General features: G+C 43.6%; 1 protein-coding gene across 1 annotated transcript in view; it reads left to right on the top strand.

Moving 5' to 3' along the window:
- ALX1 (ALX homeobox 1) overlaps window positions 1–20,889 on the top strand; it is a 28,105-nt gene extending 7,216 nt beyond the window's left edge. Inside the window, exons 3-4 of the mRNA XM_009901455.2 lie at window positions 71–199; window positions 20,569–20,889. Of these exons, the coding sequence (XP_009899757.1) occupies window positions 71–199; window positions 20,569–20,889 (450 nt within the window). The remainder of the gene's footprint in view (window positions 1–70; window positions 200–20,568) is intronic.
- The last annotated feature ends 606 nt before the right edge of the window (window positions 20,890–21,495 follow it).

Below are 21,495 nucleotides of genomic sequence, written 5' to 3'. Positions count from 1 at the left end.
TTCTTCCTAGAAGTCTTTGCACAATATGTAAGTGAGTTTACCTTGATGTGTATTTCATCATCTGCTATAGGTTTGGTTCCAGAATCGAAGAGCAAAATGGAGGAAGAGAGAACGCTACGGTCAGATCCAGCAAGCTAAGAGCCATTTTGCTGCCACCTATGATATATCTGTTCTTCCAAGGACTGACAGCTACCCTCAGGTATGGTAAAGACCAAGGGAAACTTTGGTTCTGCATTTGCCTTTTCTTCCATCATTAGACACGTACATAGAAGATGCATAGAGGCTCTCCTGTGTTTAACTTTAGACTTGTCAACAAGTCCTGCCACTGTGAACAACAATTCTGACACCCAGTTTAACAATACAAGTATTTGAAGAATCTTGGAAGCTGCAGAGTTCTGCATAAATTCTGTACTGGGAGTGGCAGGCAATATGCTTGGGCAGCTAAGTCTTCCCTGCACATAAAATTATGTGGGGGTTTGAACCATTAGGTCCATAGATGAATTCCGGATGAAGTTTCGACCCATTGAGACTGACAGGAATGAAGCAATTTGCCTGCAATAAGATCAGGATTTCCATTCTGGAATATTTGTGTTCACAGACACAACTGTCTGAACAACTCTAGTCTTGCACATTTGGGTGACATAAGGCATAAACTATATGTCTTGTGTGGTGGGTTGCATGAAGCCATAGGAATTGAATGTGTGTGTCTGGGAGAGAGAGGCAGAGAGACAAGATAGCTCTCAGGAAAGGTAGTACTAGTTCAGTTAATTTTCACTTCAACATGAGGAGAAACTTCTCTACAGTGAGGGTGACAGAGCACTGGAGCAGGCTGCCCAGAGAGGTTGTGGAGTCTCCTTCTCTGGAGACTTTCCAAACCCTCCTGGATGCATTCCTGTGTGGGCTACCCTGGGTGATCCTGCTTTGGCAGGGGGGGTTGAGCTCGATGATTTCTGGAGGTCCCTTCCAACCTCTCATGAGCTGTGACACTGTGATACTCTGATATTTTTATTTTCTTTTTCAGTCCTTTATTAGTCTATAGTAAGGCATATGGTAAGATGCCTTAGATATGCGAGATCGTAATCTTCTGGCTGTGTTCTCCATTCCTTTGGTTCACTGCCTTGCCTTGCTCTCTGCTATTGTTTTTCTGCTTGCTTCTTTCAGTACACTGAATACTTTTATTATGAAGCCATTGTTTCTAGCTTCCCATTATTTTTACCACATCATTAAAAAAAAAAAAAAAAAGAAAAGGAAGAAGAAGCAGCAGCAAGCAGCACACAAAGGAAAAATCTCATGGATCTCTGTGGTACTGTTGGTATCCTGCTGCTCTTCTAGTTCATGATTAGAGGGCTGGAGCACCTCTCCTATGAGGACAGACTGAGGGAGCTGGGGTTCTTCAGTCTGGAGAAGAGAAGGCTCCAAGGAGAACTAATCTGAAGGGGGGCTACAAGAAAGCTGGGGAGGAACTTTTTAGGGTGTCAGGTAGTGATAGGACTGGGGGTAATGGAACAAAACTAGAAGTGGGTAGGTTCAGATTGGATGTTAGGAAGAAATTCTTCCTCATGTGGGTGGTGAGGGTGGCACAGGTTGCCCAGGGAGGTGATGGAAGCCTCATCCCTGGAGGTTTTTAAGTCCAGGCTGGCTGTGGCTCTGAGCAACCTGCTCTAGTGTGAGGTGTCCCTGCCCATGGCAGGAGGGATGGAACTAGATGATCCTTGATGTCCCTTCCAATGCTAACAATTCTATAATTCTATGATTCATTAGATAACAGAGCCTTTGCTAGCCTTAGGAATATACTTATATTCTGTGTGATCTTTGTTTTGCCATGCTCTGCATTGGCTGAGTGTGAAGAGCTTTTACTCAAGGGCCTTGAGTGTCATCTACCCATCTAAAAGTGCTTTACTTCTGAGGAGGTTGCATGTTGTTCTCTTTGGTGCCTGATTTGTGTCCCAGCAGTTCAGAACATGAGCACAACCATTCCAGATCCAGTGGCACTTAAAAGTCTACTTGTTTTTGGTTTGTAATGTAAGAACACAGTAGCTCACATTGCCTCAGAAACCACTGCATGATACACTCTGTGTTCAAGTAAATGGACACAACACTTGTTTGAGATCTACCTAGGTGGGGGTGTGCAAACACATCTTATAGAATCATAGAATGGTCTGGGTTGGGAAGGACCCCCAAAGGTCATCTAGCCCAATTCCCCCTGCAGTCATTAGGGACGTTCTCCGCTAAATCAGGTTGCCCAGAGCCCTCTCGAGCCTCACCTTGAATATCTGCAAGGATGGTGCCCCAACTATCTCCCTGGGCAATCTGTTCCAGTGTTCCACTACCCTTGTGGTAAAGAGCTTCTTCCTAACATGCAATCTAAATCTGCTCTTCTCTAGTTTGAAGCCATTGCCCCTCATTCTGTCACTGTAGTCCTCTTATCATAGAAACACAGGATCAACAAGGTTGGAAAAGACCTCAGAGATCATCAAGTCCAAACTATCACCCAACACCTCATGACTCTTAAGCACTTCTAGGCAGATTCACAAAGGCACAGATGGACAGTCACTCATGGAACTCTCTCAATGTGTTCAAGCATCTCTTGAAGGCATTTCTGCCTTATCTGTGTTTGAGTCTGGTAGTCTGAACAAGAAAGTTGTGTTGTACTCTACTGTATGTAATTCATGAACAGCAACACATTGCTAAATGAAGGTGTGAGACCACTCTACACTGGCTTGTTCAGCTGAGTGCTTGCTTGCATAGTTTGGCTACATGATATAGAAAATATATATATATATATATATATATATAAATAAATATATATATATATTTATATATATATATAAAAATATATATATATATATTATATATATATATATATATATAAAAAAATATATATTTTACTCCTCAGAGGGGAAGGTGGCTGCTGTGTTTTGTCACACAATATGAACAGATGTCCATGCAGTTATCACAGAACAGTCAATGCAAGTTCATGTTCTTGCTAACCTGGTGGTAATTCTTCATAGTTTCACATTATCAAACCATCACCTTCAGTAATTCGTGCAATGTATTCATTGCATGATACAGCAATGTCTGTATCATGCACACAACATTTCCAATGAGAATGCTTGAGACAGTAGCATTCCATATTAAAAACACAATGACCTCTCCTCTCCTCTCCCTCTCCTCTCCCTCTCCTCTCCCTCTCCTCTCCCTCTCCTCTCCTCTCCCTCTCCTCTCCTCTCCCTCTCCTCTCCTCTCCCTCTCCTCTCCCTCTCCTCTCCCTCTCCTCTCCCTCTCCTCTCCCTCTCCTCTCCCTCTCCTCTCCTCTCCCTCTCCTCTCCTCTCCTCTCCCTCTCCTCTCCTCTCCTCTCCCTCTCCTCTCCTCTCCCTCTCCTCTCCTCTCCCTCTCCTCTCCTCTCCTCTCCCTCTCCTCTCCTCTCCTCTCCTCTCCTCTCCTCTCCTCTCCTCTCCTTTCCTCTCCTCTCCTCTCCTCTCCTCTCCTCTCCTCTCCTCTCCTCTGCCACAGTGTTAAATAGTTTTCCTGGGGATTGTGGAACATAGATCACTGGAGCTTATTTACAAAGTCCTTATTAAAATGGGGGGGAACAGATCTCTGTAGTTTGGAAAAAAATAAAGTGGCGTGAATGTCTAAAAAGAATGAAATCAAGCTGAGATAGAAAAGACCATCGAGACCATTAAGTCCAACCCATCACCCAACACCATCTCATCAACTAAACCATGGCACCAAGTGCCTCATCCAGACTCTTAAACACCTCCAGTGATGGTGACTCCACCACCTCCCTGGGCAGCACATTCCAAAGGCCAATCTCTCTTTCTGTGAAGAACTTCCTAACATCCAGCCTAAACCTCCCCTGGCACAGCTTGTTCACTGTGGCAGAAGGAACAGGAACTAAGGTGGATTTCTGTGTGTGCATTGCATGAATTCACAGTCTGATGGTTTCTCTTGTGACCCATGGTGGTGTTCACAAAACAGACATCCTACTCGTTTTCCAGTAGGAATAGCAGTTTCTTTTGCAGTCAGCAGAAGGTGTGGAGGCTCCTACTTGAGACTCTTCAGCAGTTATCTTAATCATATGTAAATGAAGAACATGATGCTGCAACTATATAAACCTGAAAGGTTTCCCTGAGAGCTGATTTTAGATGAAAGATTGGCTCTGAATCAGAGAACGGTTGAGGTTGGAAGGGACTTCTAGAGGTGGTCTGGTCCAAATTCGATTTCCATAATCAAGTCTAATTTTGTGATTAAATTACACATCTTTATCTTCAAAATACTAATAAACAACTTCCCCCACCCCCCCCAGATTATAGTTGTTTGCTTTGTTAATTCAGTCCAGTGTTAAATATTATTACAGGATATTGACTTCAGGTGTTGTTTATTGTGCAAAACAGTTGCTGCCAAAAGAAGAGTTCAGTATCTCCTAAACTGCCCAAGCTCTGCACACATGCATCTTCCATTAATTATACTGGCAACACCTGGATTGCAGAGGAGGACAGCTGATACAATATTCTAGGGCAATTGGGAGCAGATGTTGATCTGTTAGAGGGTAGAAGGGCTCTGCAGAGGGACCTCAACCGATTGGACAGATGGACAGAGTCCAACAGGATGACATTTAACAAATCCAAGTGCCATGTGCTGCACTTTGGCCACAACAACCCTGTGCAGAGCTACAGGCTGGGGTCAGAGTGGCTGGAGAGCAGCCAGGCAGAAAGGGACCTGGGGGTACTGGTTGATAGTTGGTGGAACATGAGCCAGTAGTGTGCCCAGGTGGCCAAGAAGGCCAATGGCATCCTGGCCTGCATCAGGAATAGTGTGGCCAGCAGGAGCAGGGAAGTCATTCTGCCCTGGACTCAGCACTGGTTAGGACACACCTTGAGTCCTGTGTCCAGTTCTGCACCCCCCAGTTTAGGAAATATGTTGAGATGCTGGAATGTGTCCAGAGAGGGGCAACAAAGCTGGGGAGGGGTCTGGAGCACAGCCCTGTGAGGAGAGGCTGAGGGAGTTGTTAGCCATTGGAATGTGCTGCCCAGGGAGGTGGTGGAGTCACCGTCCTTGGAGGTGCTCAAGAGGCGATTGAACCTGGCACTTGGTGCCATGGTCTAGTCATGAGGACGGTGGTGACAGGTTGGACTTGATGATCTTTGAGGTCTCTTCCAACCTTGGTGATTCTGTGATTCTGTTATTAATTAATTTATTCCTCCCCCCCGCCCCGCCAGCTCCAGGCTTTAACATTAAAACTACCACAGGATTGCTAAGTTTCCTCTCAGAGAAAATGACTTTGACAACATTATGCTGCAAATCAAGTTTTTTTATTCCAGGAAAGTGCCATGCACAGTATTTTTAATTCATTTTAGTAGAGGGTTTCAGTAGTTTCAATATTTCAGCTTCAAGTTTCTCTTGCAGATGCAGCATATTGTGGTCTAAGTCATCTTAAGTGCCCTCAGGAAACAGTTCATTCTTAGCCCAGACAATTTAAGCCTCATTAACTAGCAATATTCTGCTGATGGTATGAAAGCTAAGAGGCAGCATTTTAACTTCAGTGGGGCAATGAATGTAGCTTCACTTTAGGGAGATGTTTACTTCAACTCATCTGAATAAATATTACTAAACAAGTAGTAGAATCATAGAATTGTCAGGGTTGGAAAGGACATAAAGGATCAGCTAGTTCCAACCACCCTGCCATGGGCAGGGACACCTCACACTACATCAGGCTGCTCAGAGCCACATCCAGCCTGGCCTTCAAAACCTCCAGGGATGAGGCTTCCACCACCTCCCTGGGCAACCTGTGCCAGTGTCTCACCACCCTCGTGGTAAAGAACTTCTTCCTAACAGCCAATCTCAATCTACCCATTTCTAGTTTTGTTCCATTCCCCCTAGTCCTCCATCTGACACCCTAAAAAGTCCCTTCCTAGCTTTCTTGTAGCCCCCTTAAGATACTGGAAGGCCACAATTAGGTCTCCTCAGAGCCTTCTCTTCTCCAGACTGAACAGCCCCAACTCCCTCAGTCTGTCCTCATAGCAGAGGAGCTCCAGCCCTCTGATCATCCTAGTACAATCTCTAGCACACGATTCTGTCACCTAAATTCAGTGTCTAGTGTAATTAAAGATGTCTTGGGATGGCTGTGTAGTGCTGTTACAATGCTGATAAATGAGACTTAACAAGAAGGATGCACACTTCAGGGGAATTAGCTGGAGGTCGGATAAATAAGAGACATTTTAGTTTAGGAACCTTTGCTGAAGGGCCTTTCATGCCAGAAATGGGCTCACTTTAAAGTTACTGAAAAATCTGGTCAACAAAGTTTTCTCTTTCTAATGTATGAGGTACAAAAGAGACAAGACAGTCTCTAAAAGTGTATTTTTTCTCCCCTCTCATCTGCTTTGGCTGCAGACATCTCTAGTTATCTTATCTGGATCTATATATTATGTGTTGGGAGAGGAACAATAAAAAAGGTTGCTTAACCTTGCTCTTCTTTTACCTTGTTGGTCTTGACTACTTTTGCTGTCCTGTGTTTATTGAGAAGTGCTTTATTTCTGAGGAGGTTGCATGTTGCTCTCTTTGGTGCCTGGTTTGTGTCCTAGCAGTTCAGAACATGAGCACAACCATTCCAGATCTAGTGGCACTTAAAAGTCTACTTGTTTTTGGTTTGTAATGTAAGAACACAGTAGCTCACATTACCTCAGAAACCACTGCATGATACACTCTGTGTTCAAGTAAATGGACACAACACTTGTTTGAGATCTACCTAGGTGGGGTTGTGCAAACACATCTTATAGAATCATAGAATGATCTGGGTTGGGAAGGACCCCCAAAGGTCATGTAGCCCAACCCCCCCTGCAGTCATCAGGGACATCCTCCACTAGACCAAGTTGCCCAGAGCCCTCTCGAGCCTCACCTTGAATATCTGCAAGGATGGTGCCTCAACTACCTCCCTGGGCAACCTGTTCCAGTGTTCCACTATGCTCGTGGTAAATAGCTTCTTAACATCCAATCTAAATCTGCTCTTGTCTAATTTGAAGCCATTGCCCCTCATTCTGTCACTGCAGGCTTCTTGAGCACTCCTAGGCAGATTCATAAAGGTGTAGATGGACAGTCACTCATGGATCTCTCTCAATGTGTTCAAGTATCTCTTGAAGGCCTTTCTAGTGTGAAGGCTGATGTTACCCAAGGTACTTGCCCTTGTCAGATTGAATGTTAAAGACTGAGAAGCAGCAGGGGGACCAAAAACCTGTGTCAAAATTTTGTTTGTGTCCCTTTGTTATTCATACACATGAGTGAAATTTGGTCAAAAGTCTACACCACTGTCACACAGACCTCCAGATTGCCCTGTGTGAGTTAAATATTAAAGATGCTGTCTTTACAAGTGTGATGGGTTAACACCCATCCTGGAAGCAGTGGGGGGAGGGCTTGCAAGAGCACTGCCCTCCCTGCAGAGGGTTTTTCCCCTGGGAAACTAAATTAGTCTGTTCCACTCCCCTCCCTGCCCAACAAGGCTATAGAAGGGAGGATGCTGCAGCCATTAGCTGTCTTGGGCTCTGCCTTTGCTTGGACAAGGACTACTGGTGGCTTCCTGCTCTTATGCCACGTGGTTGGACCTGATCCTTCTCCCTGCTGCCTCTGTGCCTCTTCAGAGAAACTGGTTTTGTATTCTTGGGGTTTTTTTCTTCCCTTCCATCTATCCTTGTTCCTTGCCCTTGTGGACCTTACCTGTTATATTTATACACACACACACACACACACACACACAAATATATATTGTTTAAAGAAAATTCTTTACATTTCTACTTCCAAGCTGACTCCAAATTATTTCTTGGTGGATTTGCTCCTTCCCTTTCTTTTTTCTCCCTCTCTGTTGGGAAGGAGGAGGTGGGGAGCGGGGGAAGGATTCTCAGCCTTGCCCCCATCTGAGCTCTTAAGTCCCAGTTAAGGCTCAAACCACCACAAGAAGTGTGAGTGCATCATCGTATAAAGAAAGTTTATCCTTGCAAAACCAATATAGGGAGTAACAATTTGCCCCAGTCCAGCTTCTTTCCATACTTTCCATCTTTTCTTCTTGTAGAATCACAGAATTGTCAGGATTGGAAGGGACCTCAAGGATCATCTAGTTCTAAGTCCCCTGCCATGGGCAGGGACACCTCACACTACATCAGGTTGCTCAGAACCACATCCAGCCTGGCCTTAAAAACCTCCAGGGATGAGGCCTCCACCACCTCCCTGGGCAACTTGTTCTTGTTTGTTCTTCAAGTCTAGTTCATTTGTTGTCATTATTCTCAGTTCTAATGAGTTTGCCTTGTCACACTATGATCTTTTCCCTCTTATTATCACTTATGAAATGCACTATTTGCTTCTGTTATCTACTTGAAAATGCAGGAAAGAGTTGCATAGGAATTAACTCATTTTTTATCTTTATTTTTTAAATTATTTGTGTGTGTGTGTGTGTAAAAACCCAGCTTAGTGCAGGTGAGAATCTCAAGGAGACAAAAACATTTCAAAGGTATGACAACTGGAGTAATGCAGAAGTTGTAAAAAAGGGGGCCTACAAAAAAGCTGGGGAGGGACTTTTGAGGGTGTCAGGTAATGATAGGACTAGGGGGAATGGAGCTAAAATAGGAATGGGTGGATTCAGATTGGATGTTAGGAAGAAATTCTTCACCCTGAGGATGGTGAGAGACTGGAACAGGTTGTCCAGGGAGGTGGTGGAAGCCTCATCCCTGGAGGTTTTTGAGCCCATGCTGGATGTGGCTCTGAGCAACCTGATGTAGTGCAAGGTGTCCCTGCCCACGGCAGGGGGGTTGGAACTAGCTGATCTTTGAGGCCCCTTCCAACCCTGACAATTCTATGATTCCATAACAGAGAACATTGAAATCTCAGAAAGAGAAGGAAGAGGCAGAAGGATGCATTTCATCCACCAGACTGAATGAGATACATTGAACAGGAGGGCGTCACAAGATCTTTTTTGTTTGGCAGCCAAAGAGTGTAGAAGTGGTATCAGTGTACATGTGTTATGGACTAAGTCCCTGGATCATCATTGCAGTTTTGTGCTAGCCTTAGTGCACATGGGTAATTCTCATTAACAATAATCAAAGTTACATGCTCCAATTAAATCTTTCATATGGCACGGATTAGACACCACATGTTACACGACCGAAAAAGCTTCTTTCAACTGTACCAGGCCTATAAATGACAGTTAATCACAATAGTTCATTAAGGTTCTGGGGAATGCTGATTAAGTAGGAGTCGATGTGGTAGACATATCTGAGCTAGCTTCAAAGAAGCTTTGTCCTATCCTCATGCTGTCTAGCTGTGACAGCGTGGAGCTCAGGCTGGGCCACCACGTGCACGGGGTGCTGTTTGCTGCATATGTGCTGGCTGTTGCACTGCTGTGGCTGATCTTCCAACAAGAGCAGCACTTCTAATCTTTTTGGGTGGTGTCAGTTCTGCACAAAGTAGTCTGTGCACTGGATATTATTTTGCCTGGGTTCCAAACCATCACTGTATGTGGTCTTCCTTGCAGCCTCAACATTCAGTTTGGTGCCTTTTTATTTTTGGTTAAATGTATGTATGTATTTTTAAGTGTATGAATGGCTTTAACTGGGGCTTGTAAGGCAAACCCCTTGCCTTGTAAGGCATTTTGCAAAGTGTGAAGTTTGTACAGAATCACAGAATGTTAAGGGTTCAAAGGGACCTCGAGAGCTCATCCAGATGAACCCCCCTGCCAAAGCAGGAGCACCTAGGGCAGATCACACAGGAACACATCCAGGTGGGTTTCGAATATCTCCAGAGAAGGAGACTCCACAACCTGCCCTGGGCAGCCTGTTCCAGTGTTCCATCACCCTCACAGGGTAAAAAATGTTTCTTCCTGTTTCCATGGAACTTCCTATGCCTCCGCTTCACCCATTGCCCCTTGTGCTGTCATTGGGCATCACCCAGCAGAGCCTGGCTCCAGCCTCTTGGCACTCACCCTTTACATCTTTATAAACATGAATGAGGTCACCCCTTAGTCTCCCCCCCCTCCAAGCCACAGAGCTCTCAGTTCCCTCAGTCTCTCCTCATAAGGAAGATGTTCCACTCCCTTCATCATTTTCATGGCTCTGTGCTGCACTCTCTCAAGCAGTTCCCTGAGGTCCTCCTTGAACTGAGGGGCCCTGAACTGGGCACAATATTTCAGATGCAGCCTTATCAGGGCAGAGTAGAGGGGGAGGAGAACCTCTCTGACCTATTAGCCACAGCCCTTCTAATGCACCCCAGAACAGTGTTGGCCTTCTTGGCCACAAGAGCACATTTTGTCTTTGTATCATAGTCATGAACATTCATATTGTAACTGCCCCTGAGACTGCAGAATGGGGAAGTTAACAGTTTACCTACAAAACATCCTACACAAGGATGAAATCTTGATGACTTTCTGAATCCTGAATTGTTTTGCACCTTAGGAAAACATGGTAACTCAGAGGAGAACAGATTTTTGTGTTGTTTACTATATGTGAGGCCTAAATGTGGAACAAATGGGTCTCTTCTCCCAGGCAACCAGCACCAGAACAAGAGGACACAGTCTCAAGCTGTGCCAGGGGAGGTTTAGGCTGCATGTTAGGAAGAAGTTCTTCACAGAAAGAGAGATTGGCTGTTGGAATGTGCTGCCCAGGGAGGTGGCGGAGTCACCATCACTAGAAGTGTTTAAGAAGAGACTGGATGAGGCACTTGGTGCCATGGTTTAGTTGCTTAGATGGTGTTGGGTGACAGGTTGGACTCGATGATCTTGAAGGTCTTTTCCAACCTGGTCAATTCAATTCAATTCAGTTCTATTCTATTCTATTCTATTCTATTCTATTCTATTCTATTCTATTCTATTCTATTCTATTCTGTATTTCAGAGCTGCTACATTAAGCCTTTCACTACCAAGGGCTAACTTGCATTTTATTAGACATATTTGCAAATGGTTTGCAGCAGCTCTTTCATATGTGCCTGAATTCAGTCCAAACCAGGTGATCTTCCCATGTTCTTTAGGTCCAATGGTTCTTATATAATGGTCAAAAATTACACCAAGTATTACACAGTATCAGAGTACATTAGAGGGACCTCCAGAGATCATTTGGTCCAACCCCCCCGCCAAAAGTAGGATCTCCTAGGGTAGTCCAAACAGTATTCTGCAGAGGAACAGGCTGGACAGATGGGCAGAGTCCAAGGGCATGAGATTTAACACATCTAAGTTCCAGGTTCTGCACATTGGCCACAACAACCCCATGCAGTGCTACAGGCTGGGGTCACAGTGGCAGGAGAGCTGCCAGGCAGAAAGGGACCTGGGGGTAGTGGTTGATAGGAGGCTGAACATGAGCCAGCAATGTTCACCATGCCATCAATGGCATCCTGGCTTGTATCAGGAATAGTGTGGCCAGCAGGAGCAGGGAAGTCATTGTGCCCCTGGACTCAGCACTGGTCAGGCCACACCTTGAGTCCTGTGTCCAGTTATGGGCTCCTCAGTTTAGGAAAGATGTTGAGATGTTGGAATATGTCTAGAGAAGGGCAACAAAGCTGGGGAGGGGTTTGGAGCACAGCCCTGTGAGGAGAGGCTGAGGGAGCTGGGGTAGCTTAGCCTGGAGAAGAGGAGGCTCAGAGGAGACCTTCTTGCTGTCTGCAACTACCTGAAGGGAGGTTGTAGCCAGGTGGGAGCTGGTCTCTTCTACCAAGCAACCAGCACCAGAACAAGAGGACACAGTCTCAAGCTGTGCCAGGGGAGGTTTAGGCTGGATGTTAGGAAGAAGTTCTTCACAGAAGGAGAGACTGGCCATTGGAATGTGCTGCCTGGGGAGGTGGTGGATTCACCGTCAGTGGAGGTGTTTAGGAAGAGACTGGATGGGGTGCTTGGTGCCATGGTTTAGTTGATGAGATGGTGTTGGGTGATGGGTTGGACTCGATGGTCTCGAAGGTCTTTTCCCAGTTGGTTAATTAAAAAATTCAAATTCAAAATTCTGTCTAGATATGATGGGAAAAAAAACATACAAGGAGAGCAGAGAAGTCTTGCAACAAGTTGCCTATAGAATTTATTGATCTCTGGAGCTACTCAAAACTTAAAGGATAAAGCTTGAGTAACTTGATCTAAACCCAAACTCCAAACCTTAGCTGTGAGAAAAGGTTTGGAATAATAATCCCAAAGGTCTTTTTAGGTGTAAGTTAATCTGATAATTTATGAATCTGCACATTTGGTAACTGCAGGCAAATCTCTGCCCATACTTTGGGTGCTCTTAAAGCCCCTCCCCAGGAAAAAAAACCAACCACTGTGTCAAATGATAGGCCAAGTAAAGTTTGCTGATGGACTAGGAACAGCCAATGCAGCATGAGTTGTAAACTAGCAGTTTTAAGCAGATTAACAGCTACTGAATTTAATCTGCCTTAAATAGCTTCTTGGGAAAACACATTTCACGTTCTCTGGCTGTGTCAAGATTGTTTGTTGCTTCACCCAACGAGAGGAGTGACAAAAATTTAGCAAATCACTCTTTTTTTGACATTCATGCTTGCTATAATCAGGCAAACTCTTAACTGTTTGGTTAGTGCCACTGTTGTCTCCCTTGCAATGCCCAGGAACATCCTGACAACAGAGTTAATGTGCAGCTTCCAGTGATTTACTAGAGTAATTATAATCTCAGTATCACAGTGCAGAATCACAGAACATTAGAGGTTGGAAGGGACCTCCAGAGATCATCCAGTCCAACCCAGCCAAAGCAGGATCACCCAGGGTAGTCCACTCAGGAATGCATCCAGGTGGGTTCGTAAAGTCTCCAGGGAAGGAGCCTCCACAACCTCTCTGGGCAGCCTGCTCCAGTGCTCCGTCACCCTCACTGTAAAGCAGTTTCTCCTCATGTTGAGGTGAAATCTTCTGTGTTCAAGCTTGTACCTGTTGTTCCTTGTCTTATTACTGTGCAGCACTGAAAAAAACTTGGCCCCCTCTACTTGACACCCACCCTTCAGATATTGATAGATATTGATCAGATCCCCTCTCAGCCTTCTCTTCTCCAGACTAAACATCTCTCAGGCTCTCAGTCTCTCTTCATAGGGGAGATGCTCAGGTCCCCTAATCATCCTTGTGGCGCTCCCTTGGACTCTGTCCAGCAGGTCCTTGTCTCTCTTGAACTGGGGAGCACAAAACTGGACACAGTAGCATGTAGCATAATGTAGCATGGTGTTTATTATGTAATATAATAAGAACAGCAAAAATAACTTATTACTTCATATCTAGAGGTCTTGAAAGAGTTAAGCTTTTTATTTCCCATTTGAAGTACAAAACCTGTACATCCACTCAAATAGAAGCTGTGCGTGCTCATATGTGTGTCTGCTGGAAACAAGGCTCCAGTCTGGAGAGGCCGGTGACTCAAATAGTGTCAGTTAAGGCATTTGGGAATAGAATAGAATAGAATAGAATAGAATAGAATAGAATAGAATAGAATAGAATAGAATAGAATAGACCAGGTTGGAAGAGACCTTCAAGATCATTGCGTCTAACCTATCAACCAATCCAACCCACCTAAACAACTAAACCATGGCACCAAGCACCCCATCAAGTCTCCTCCTGAACACCTCCAATGATGGTGACTCCACCACCCCCCTGGGCAGCCCATTCCAATGGGCAATCACTCTCTCTGTATAGAACTTCTTCCTAACATCCAGCCTAAACCTCCCCTGGCACAGCTTGAGACTGTGTCCTCTTGTTCTGGTGTTGGTTGCCTGGGAGAAGAGACGAACATCCACCTGTCTACAACCTCCCTTCAGGTAGTTGTAGAGAGCAAGAAGGTCACCCCTGAGTCTCCTCTTCTCCAGGCTAAGCAACCCCAGCTCCCTCAGCTTCTCCTCATAGGGCTTGTGTTCCAAACCCCTCACCAACTTTGTTGCCCTTCTCTGGACATGCTCCAGCAAGTCAACCTCCTTCCTAAACTGAGGGGCCCAGAACTGGGCACAGGAGTCAAGGTGTGGCCTAAATGAGAGATCCAAAGCTTTGTGATAGTAAAACTGCCAGAAAATTCGAGTTTATGTGATTTCTCCAGGTGCTCTTTTAAGAAGGCTAAAACTCCAGAAGTTGAAATTTTAGGAGTAAACAAACAAAAAAATAATACTCAAAACCCCAATGACACCAAGTGGGATGACCAATTACCTCAGCTAATTTTCCTCTGCAGTGTCAAGCAGAAGGTCATATGCCTAGGAAATGATATCATAACCTTGTTAACAGCCATAACTCTCTAGTTATGGTCTTGTCCAAGCTATGAAATTCTGCTTTTTATGATTTTATTTTATTTTTTCTATTGGGAAGGCTCTCTCTCTCTCTCTGTGTGTGTGTGTGTGTGTATAAAACATACAGTAGGTAAATATATTGAAGGGCTCTGGTAATTTCACGGTAACCACAAGAGCAGAGCTCAAGTTGTTTGTGATGTTAACAGAAACCAGAGATGTGCTGCATGTATAGCCTCATTCACAGCCTCTGAATTACCTTTTATATAGTTCATGGATCACACAAGAGTTTAAGAGGAAAAATATTTTCTTTAAATTCATGTACATAATGTCCCTTTTCCTTCCAACATACCAGAAGGCAGCCTGATAATTTTGCCTTATTGTGAGACATTACGGTATTTATTTTGAGCACAGGCATATATTCTGCCCCTGTATTTCACTACAAGGTATTTGTGTGGCTAAGAAAAGAAAAGCTGCTGTCAAAAGGGTGAAGTCACCTCCACCAGCTAAGATGAATGGAGAAGAGATATGATTGAAACACCCTTTGAAAAGCATAACTGTCTCACGAGGGATGAGGCAAAACCGTCCTTGCATCTTGAGGCATTTCTGAAGTTGAGTTTGCTAATTTGGATTCCTTCCTCTCAGGAAGAAACCCAGGACATCCCTTTAAAAATTACAGGAGTGAATAGCTTGCTCACATGTTTCTTTAGCACAACATTGGCATGAATTCTCTTCTCATTTGCACCTGTGAAATCTCACTGAAGTTAAATTGAGAGAGATTTGCCTGGGATAAAAATATCAGGAAAATTGCTGGTGCTAAGCTTAGTTTAATGCAAAGCAAACTGCTAGAAATAGGGAAAAGCGATTTGCTGATACCTCCAAACCACACAGGTTATTGGGCTCTTTCAAGCTGAGGCTCTGAACCTGTAGAAGTCCTCCCATCATGACTGTATTAAAGGCAAAGTCGTGTGTGTTCCTAGTGAAACAGATTTCTTTTTCCTGTTGTGAAAGTTCTGGGTCTAAAAAGTTGGCCTGGAAATACTATAAAAAATAATGATGTTCTCTCTATCTCTATCTCTATCCCTATCCCTATCTCTATCTCTGTCTCTGTTTCTATCTCCATCTATCTCTGTGTCTATCTCTATTTTTCTATCTTTATCTCTCTAGCTCTAACTCTAACTCTATCTCTCTCTGTATCATCTCTCCCTATCCCTATCCCTATCCCTATCCCTATCCCTATCCCTATCCCTATCTCTATGTCTATCTCATTCTCTATCCCATTCTCTATGTCTATGTCTATATGTCTATGTCTATGTCTATCTCTGTCTCTATCTCTATCTCTGTGTCTCTCTAGCTCTAACTCTATCTCTCTCTCTATCATCTCTCCCTATCCCTATCCCTATCCCTATCCCTATCCCTATCCCTATCTCTATGTCTATCTCATTCTCTATCCCATTCTCTATGTCTATGTCTATATGTCTGTCTATGTCTATCTCTGTCTCTATCTCTATCTCTGTGTCTCTCTAGCTCTAACTCTATCTCTCTCTCTATCATCTCTCCCTATCCCTATCCCTATCCCTATCCCTATCCCTATCCCTATCTCTATCTCTATCTCTGTCTCTATCTCATTTCTCTATCTTTATCTCTCTAGCTCTAACTCTATCTCTCTCTGTATCATCTCTCCCTATCTCTATCTCTATCTCTATCTCTATCTCTATCTCTATCTCTATCTCTATCTCTATCTCTATCTCTACCTCTATCTCTATCTCTCATTCTCTATCTCTATCTCTATCTCTACCTCTAGCTCTATGTCACCTCTTTGTCATTCTAACTCTCACACTCTCTCTCTCTAGCTCTATCTCTAGATCATCTATATCTATATCTATATCTCGATATCATCTATATCTTTATCATCTGTGTTCTGGTTTCTTCTTTAGTTGTATCAACTCCTTGTTTCTACTCAGTAAAGGAGTGATACAAGCAAAACAAACCGAAACGCAGCACGGTGGAAATGGGAATGAATGACTTGTTTTGTAGAAAGAAAGGGAAAGAAAACCCCAACAATTGCTTAATCTGTCATCTCTGCTGGAGGAAACTTGTATGTAACTAGGAAATGAGATGAGGTGCAATTAGGAGTTTCTAGCATTCCTGAACAAAATAAAAAGACAGTGATTTTTGTATGGGTGACTGGGTTTCTGATTTTTCCCAGCTCATGACTGAAACAGAATGTGTACAACTTCAACTTCAGCTTCAAAAGTGGGGATATTATCTGAACCTCACAGACTTTCAGCTGCTGTGTTTACTGCGCTCCTCTTTACTCTAATCACATGCTATGGGACTCCAAACTCATTAAGTCTGAGAAGTCAGGAAGCCTCATGGGTCTTAGTGGATGACTTAGCCCACCATACTTTCCAGCTCTTTCAGGGCCTCTTGTTTCCTTCTTTTCCCATTCTGTAAATCTGTACTAGAATGTGAGAAACCTTCCAGACAATAGAACACTCAGAAATCCCTGAATCCTGAGCCATAAGAGAGGTACTGCTCTCTTTGGGAAGGTTCTTCTCTCTATTCTGGAATGTTCTGTGCAGCTGAATGCCACAAAATTTGGTAATCAAGTAAGTGATTCAGATAGGTTCAGATAAGTATCATAGTATCAGTCAGGGTTGGAAGGGACCACAAGGATCATCTAGTTCCAACCCCCAAGTAATGTCTTCTAATTCCCAGAAAAACAAAAAACACCACCACACCTGTTTTCTGAAGATTAAAAAAATAGTTTGTCTGATTATAAGTCAAAACTGGCTCAAGTGGGTTAATTATGACTTAATAAGGCATCTGAGGATCATGTCAAGGCACAGAGGGTCTTTCATGGGCTGATGTTTGAGAGTCTTCTGAAAACTGCTGAAGGGAGGAGGGGAAGGATATGGACTGGAAAGTTCTGAAACTCTCACTGGAGTCTCTTTCCTCCTGTAGATCTCAGGAGGTCCACAAGAAGGAGGGAAAATCCTCGATATCCTTCCTCAGGCACCCTATTCACTCCATTACCTCTCAGCAGACCACCTAAGATATGCAGGAGCAGATACCTGAGGTGTGCCCAACCAGCTGTGCGTATGCATGTGTGCTGCGAGGCAAGCTGCATTCCCATGAGTGGCTCTGGAAGTGTGTGTGCATGTTGTACATATGCATGTCTGTGTGAGCAAGGAGTTGGGCAGACCAAGAGCCTGGGGACATGTGTTGCTAATGTGGCTTTCACAGAATCACAGAATCAACCAGGTTGGAAAAGACCTCAGAGATAATCAAGTCCAACCTATTGCCTAATACCCAACACCTCCTGACAACTAAACCATGGCTCCAAGTGCCACATCCAATCCCTTTCTGAACACCTCCAGGGATGGTGACTCCACCACCTCCCTGGGCAGCACATTCCAATGGCCAATTACTCTTTCTGTGAAGAAATTTCTCTTCGCCTTGAGCCTGAACCTCCCCTGGTGCAGCTTGAGACAGAACAAGAGGACACAGTCTCAAGCTGCACCAGGGGAGGTTTAGGCTGGATGTTAGGAAGAAGTTCTTCATAGAAAGAGAGACTGGCCATTGCATTGTGCTGCCCAGGGAGGTGGTGGAGTCACCATCATTGGAAGTGTTTAGGAAGAGACTGGATGGGGTGCTTGGTGCCATGGTTTAGTTGATTAGATGATGTTGGCTGATAGGTTGGACTTAATGATCTTGAAGGTCTTTTCCAACCTGGTTAATTCTATTCTATTCTATTCTATTCTATTCTAGTCTAGTCTAGTCTAGTCTAGTCTTTCTCTTGTTCTGTTGCTGGTTGCCTGGGAGAAGAGACCAACCACCACCTGGCTACAACCTCCCTTCAGGGAGTTGTAGACAGCCATAAGGTCTCCCCTGAGCCTCCTCTTCTCCAGGCAAAACACCCCCAGCTCCCTCAGCCTCTCCTCAAAGGGCTTGTGCTTGAGACTCCTCCCCAGCCTCATTGCCCTTCTCTGGAGACATTCAAGAGTCTCAATGTCCTTCTTAAATTGAGGGGCTCAGAAATGGACACAGAACTCAAAATATGGCCTAACCAGTGCTGAGTCCAGAGGCAGAATGACTTCCTTGCTCCTGCTGACCACACTATTTCTCATGCAGGCCAGGATGGCATTTGCCTCCTTGGCCTTCTGCAGGCAACCAAAATGGACCATTTATTGCTTCTATTTTTTTTTTTCTTTCTTTTCTTGATGCTGCTGTAATTTGGGCCAAGGAGTCCAAATTAGTCTGTCAGCTCTTGATGCTCTCTGCTAATGCAGCTGTTCAAAATGTTAACTTTCAAAATGAGACTCCTTATCTGCACTCAGCTAGTTGAGTTCAGTGAACCATAATTTATCTCTTTAGCTTGCTGGTGGTTTGGTGGGTGTGTGTTGTTGCAAAGTGATAGGACAGTGGGAAAAGAAAAGAAAAACAACTCAGCATAAGAAACATGTTTTGGTTCTCTGTGTGTGTGCATGTATGTCTGTGGCTGTCATAATTCACTACTTCCCCTGACCTCTACTTGGGAAGGAAAAAAACCCATCATTCACTCAGAGAGATAGTCTGCCTATCTTAAAGCCAAAATTCCTTTGTCTGTGGATTTGGAATGTGAAGGAAAAATTAAGTTTGAAGTGGGAATTCACTTTGCAGTGCTAACTGAAGAGTAATTTGATTGCTCCAAGGTATAGCAGAGAACAAAGACATGTGGACTCAATCCCAGTGCATCAGAGCAGTGATATACTGAGCAGACGACAGAGTTTTCAGGATGAAGTCAAATTTAGCAGAGGAAAACACAAAGAAAATGGATATAGTTACTGACTAAGAAGTTCTGTACTGTGAATGAGGGCTATAAATATCTTGTATCATGATACTTGTGTGTGTGTGTGTGTATATTTAATCAGCATTCAGAACAGAGATATAAGTGAAGGAGAAATATAAAGCTGTGTATTGTATAATGGTGAGTGCAAGTGCGAAGTGACTTGAGAAAGTTAGACTGTCAGAAATTATATCCACACAGTCCTGATAGAGAGAGTTTAAAAAGACAGGAGGACAGCTGCTGAGTGTGAGGTTTGATTAAAGCAGAGTGAATAGAGGAGGAACGAAAGAATGCACAGCCCGAGATAATGGCAGGAGCTGACTTCTGGTAGGCCTTGAAAATCGCTCTGTCTGTTCAGCTGGTAACAAAGGAGTGAAAAATGCCTGTCCACGAATAGCATCTATACATAGATGGTAGGAGAAGGCCCAAGACTCAGAATGAAGCTTTAAGTGACTGCCAAGCACAGAGGGCATTGCACAGCAAAGCTTGACTACGTGGTTACTCCAGATCTTCCGCAGACATTGCTGGCAACCACAAAATTTGTCTCCTAGTCTGTCATGTAACATTTTCCAGGGGTTGCACAGTGCAGCCAGCTAAGGCTGAGAGCGGAAAGAGAAATACCCTCAAGCATAATTTGGTACAAAACAAGCCATGAAAAGAATTTCTGTCTTCAAATCATCCTTGGAACACCTTTAGAGCAAACTCTTGGATGTGTTATCAGCCACTTAAAATCATCTTTGTAACACCTTTAGAGAAAACTCTTGGGTGCATTATCAGCCACGTTTGTCTTTGATGGATGTGTTTTAATGCAGTTATGCTTCTCAGTATTTAATTTGGCAAATACTTGTTGGGCTTTGCTGCTTGAGAAATCTTGGTTTGTTTTGTCTGCCCTTTTATTCTGTTTCCTGCCCTTACAGTGAGAAAGAACGCTGATGGAGAGAATCTTTTATGGTGTAAACCAGCTGTGATACTGCACGCACTTTCAACACCTTTTTTTTTTCCAAGCCACTTGTGTGCTTCCACTAATTTTACTGACTGGCTGGGCTGATGGTGCCCTGAGGGTCAATGCTAAACACTCAGAGCCACGGAGCAAATGGATGACAGAGCAAGGAATATGATTCAGCAAGCCTTGCTCTGAAGTGAACGATCTGCTCTTTTGACTCACGGAGCATCCTTGAGATTGCAGGGAGCTTAGTGAAGTGCTTGTTGCTTGTTTTAGAGGAGAACTGAATCATAGAATCATAGATACTGTTTTAGAGGAGAGCTGAATCATAGAATCATAGATATTGTTTTAGAGGAGAACTGAATCATAGAATCATAGACATTGTTTTAGAGGAGAACTGAATCATAGAATCATAGATATTGTTTTAGAGGAGAACCGAATCATAGAATCACAGATAGAATAATGGATCTTGTTAAGTAAAGCAAACCAAACACTGCAGAAGAGAAAAGATGAACTATCTAAATGTAAACTTATTTATTTATTTATTTATTTACTAGATATTTATGTTGCCTTTTCCAGATTCAGAACAATCTGTGGGCAGGGAACGCGGCGAGCGGTTCTGTGGTTACTTCGTGCATGCTGCCACGGGAGACGTCCTCCTGCATGACGCCTTATTCCCACTCCCCTCGGACAGATTCTGGCTACACAGGCTTTTCAAACCACCAGAATCAGTTCAGCCACGTGCCCCTCAACAATTTTTTCACTGACTCTTTGCTTTCTGGGGCGACCAATGGACATGCTTTTGAAACCAAGCCGGAGTTTGAGAGGAGGTCCTCCAGCATTGCAGTTCTACGGATGAAAGCCAAAGAGCATGCTGCCAATATTTCCTGGGCCATGTAAATATAGCAGTTCTCTGTCTTCATTTCCTCCTTTTTGTTGGTTTTGATTTTTTTTATTATTATTATTATTTTTTTTAAATAGCAAACTGAAAACATTTTTATTTCCCATATTTAAAGGACACAACAGTAAGCTGCTACGTGTGGAATGCTAGAAATCACAATATACACCATGTCTGCTTAAACAAATGCAGTATAATATTTAACAATAAACCAATAAGAAACCAAATAGATTTTACCATGCATCGAGCTCATAAAGCCCTCTTTGTTATGTTTTTTTTTTGTTGTTGTTGTTTATTTGGTTTTGGTGTTTTTTTTATATATATATATATTAAAAAAAATATGTTTTGTTGTACCAGTTGGTGAAATACAGTTATAGAACCTGCAAAAAAGAATAAAACTATCAAGCAAATCCGTCTGCTCCATTGATTTTTAAGCAGTGCTCTGTATAAAAAAAGCAGGGCCTTACAAATGAGTGCTTCAGGAGGGAGCAACTCTGTAAAGGGAAATAAATTTATTATGCTAAAACGATGAAGTAAATCTCTAAGCAAACTTCACAGAAGAGGAAAAAAGATAAATATATGATTGTTCATGCTGTAGGTGGAATTGG

The sequence above is a fragment of the Dryobates pubescens genome, chromosome Z, assembly GCF_014839835.1.
Source record: "Dryobates pubescens isolate bDryPub1 chromosome Z, bDryPub1.pri, whole genome shotgun sequence".
NCBI classification, from domain to species: domain Eukaryota; kingdom Metazoa; phylum Chordata; class Aves; order Piciformes; family Picidae; genus Dryobates; species Dryobates pubescens.
The sequence above is the reverse complement of the archived record's forward strand: the minus strand, read 5'-3'. Positions and strand labels throughout refer to the sequence as shown.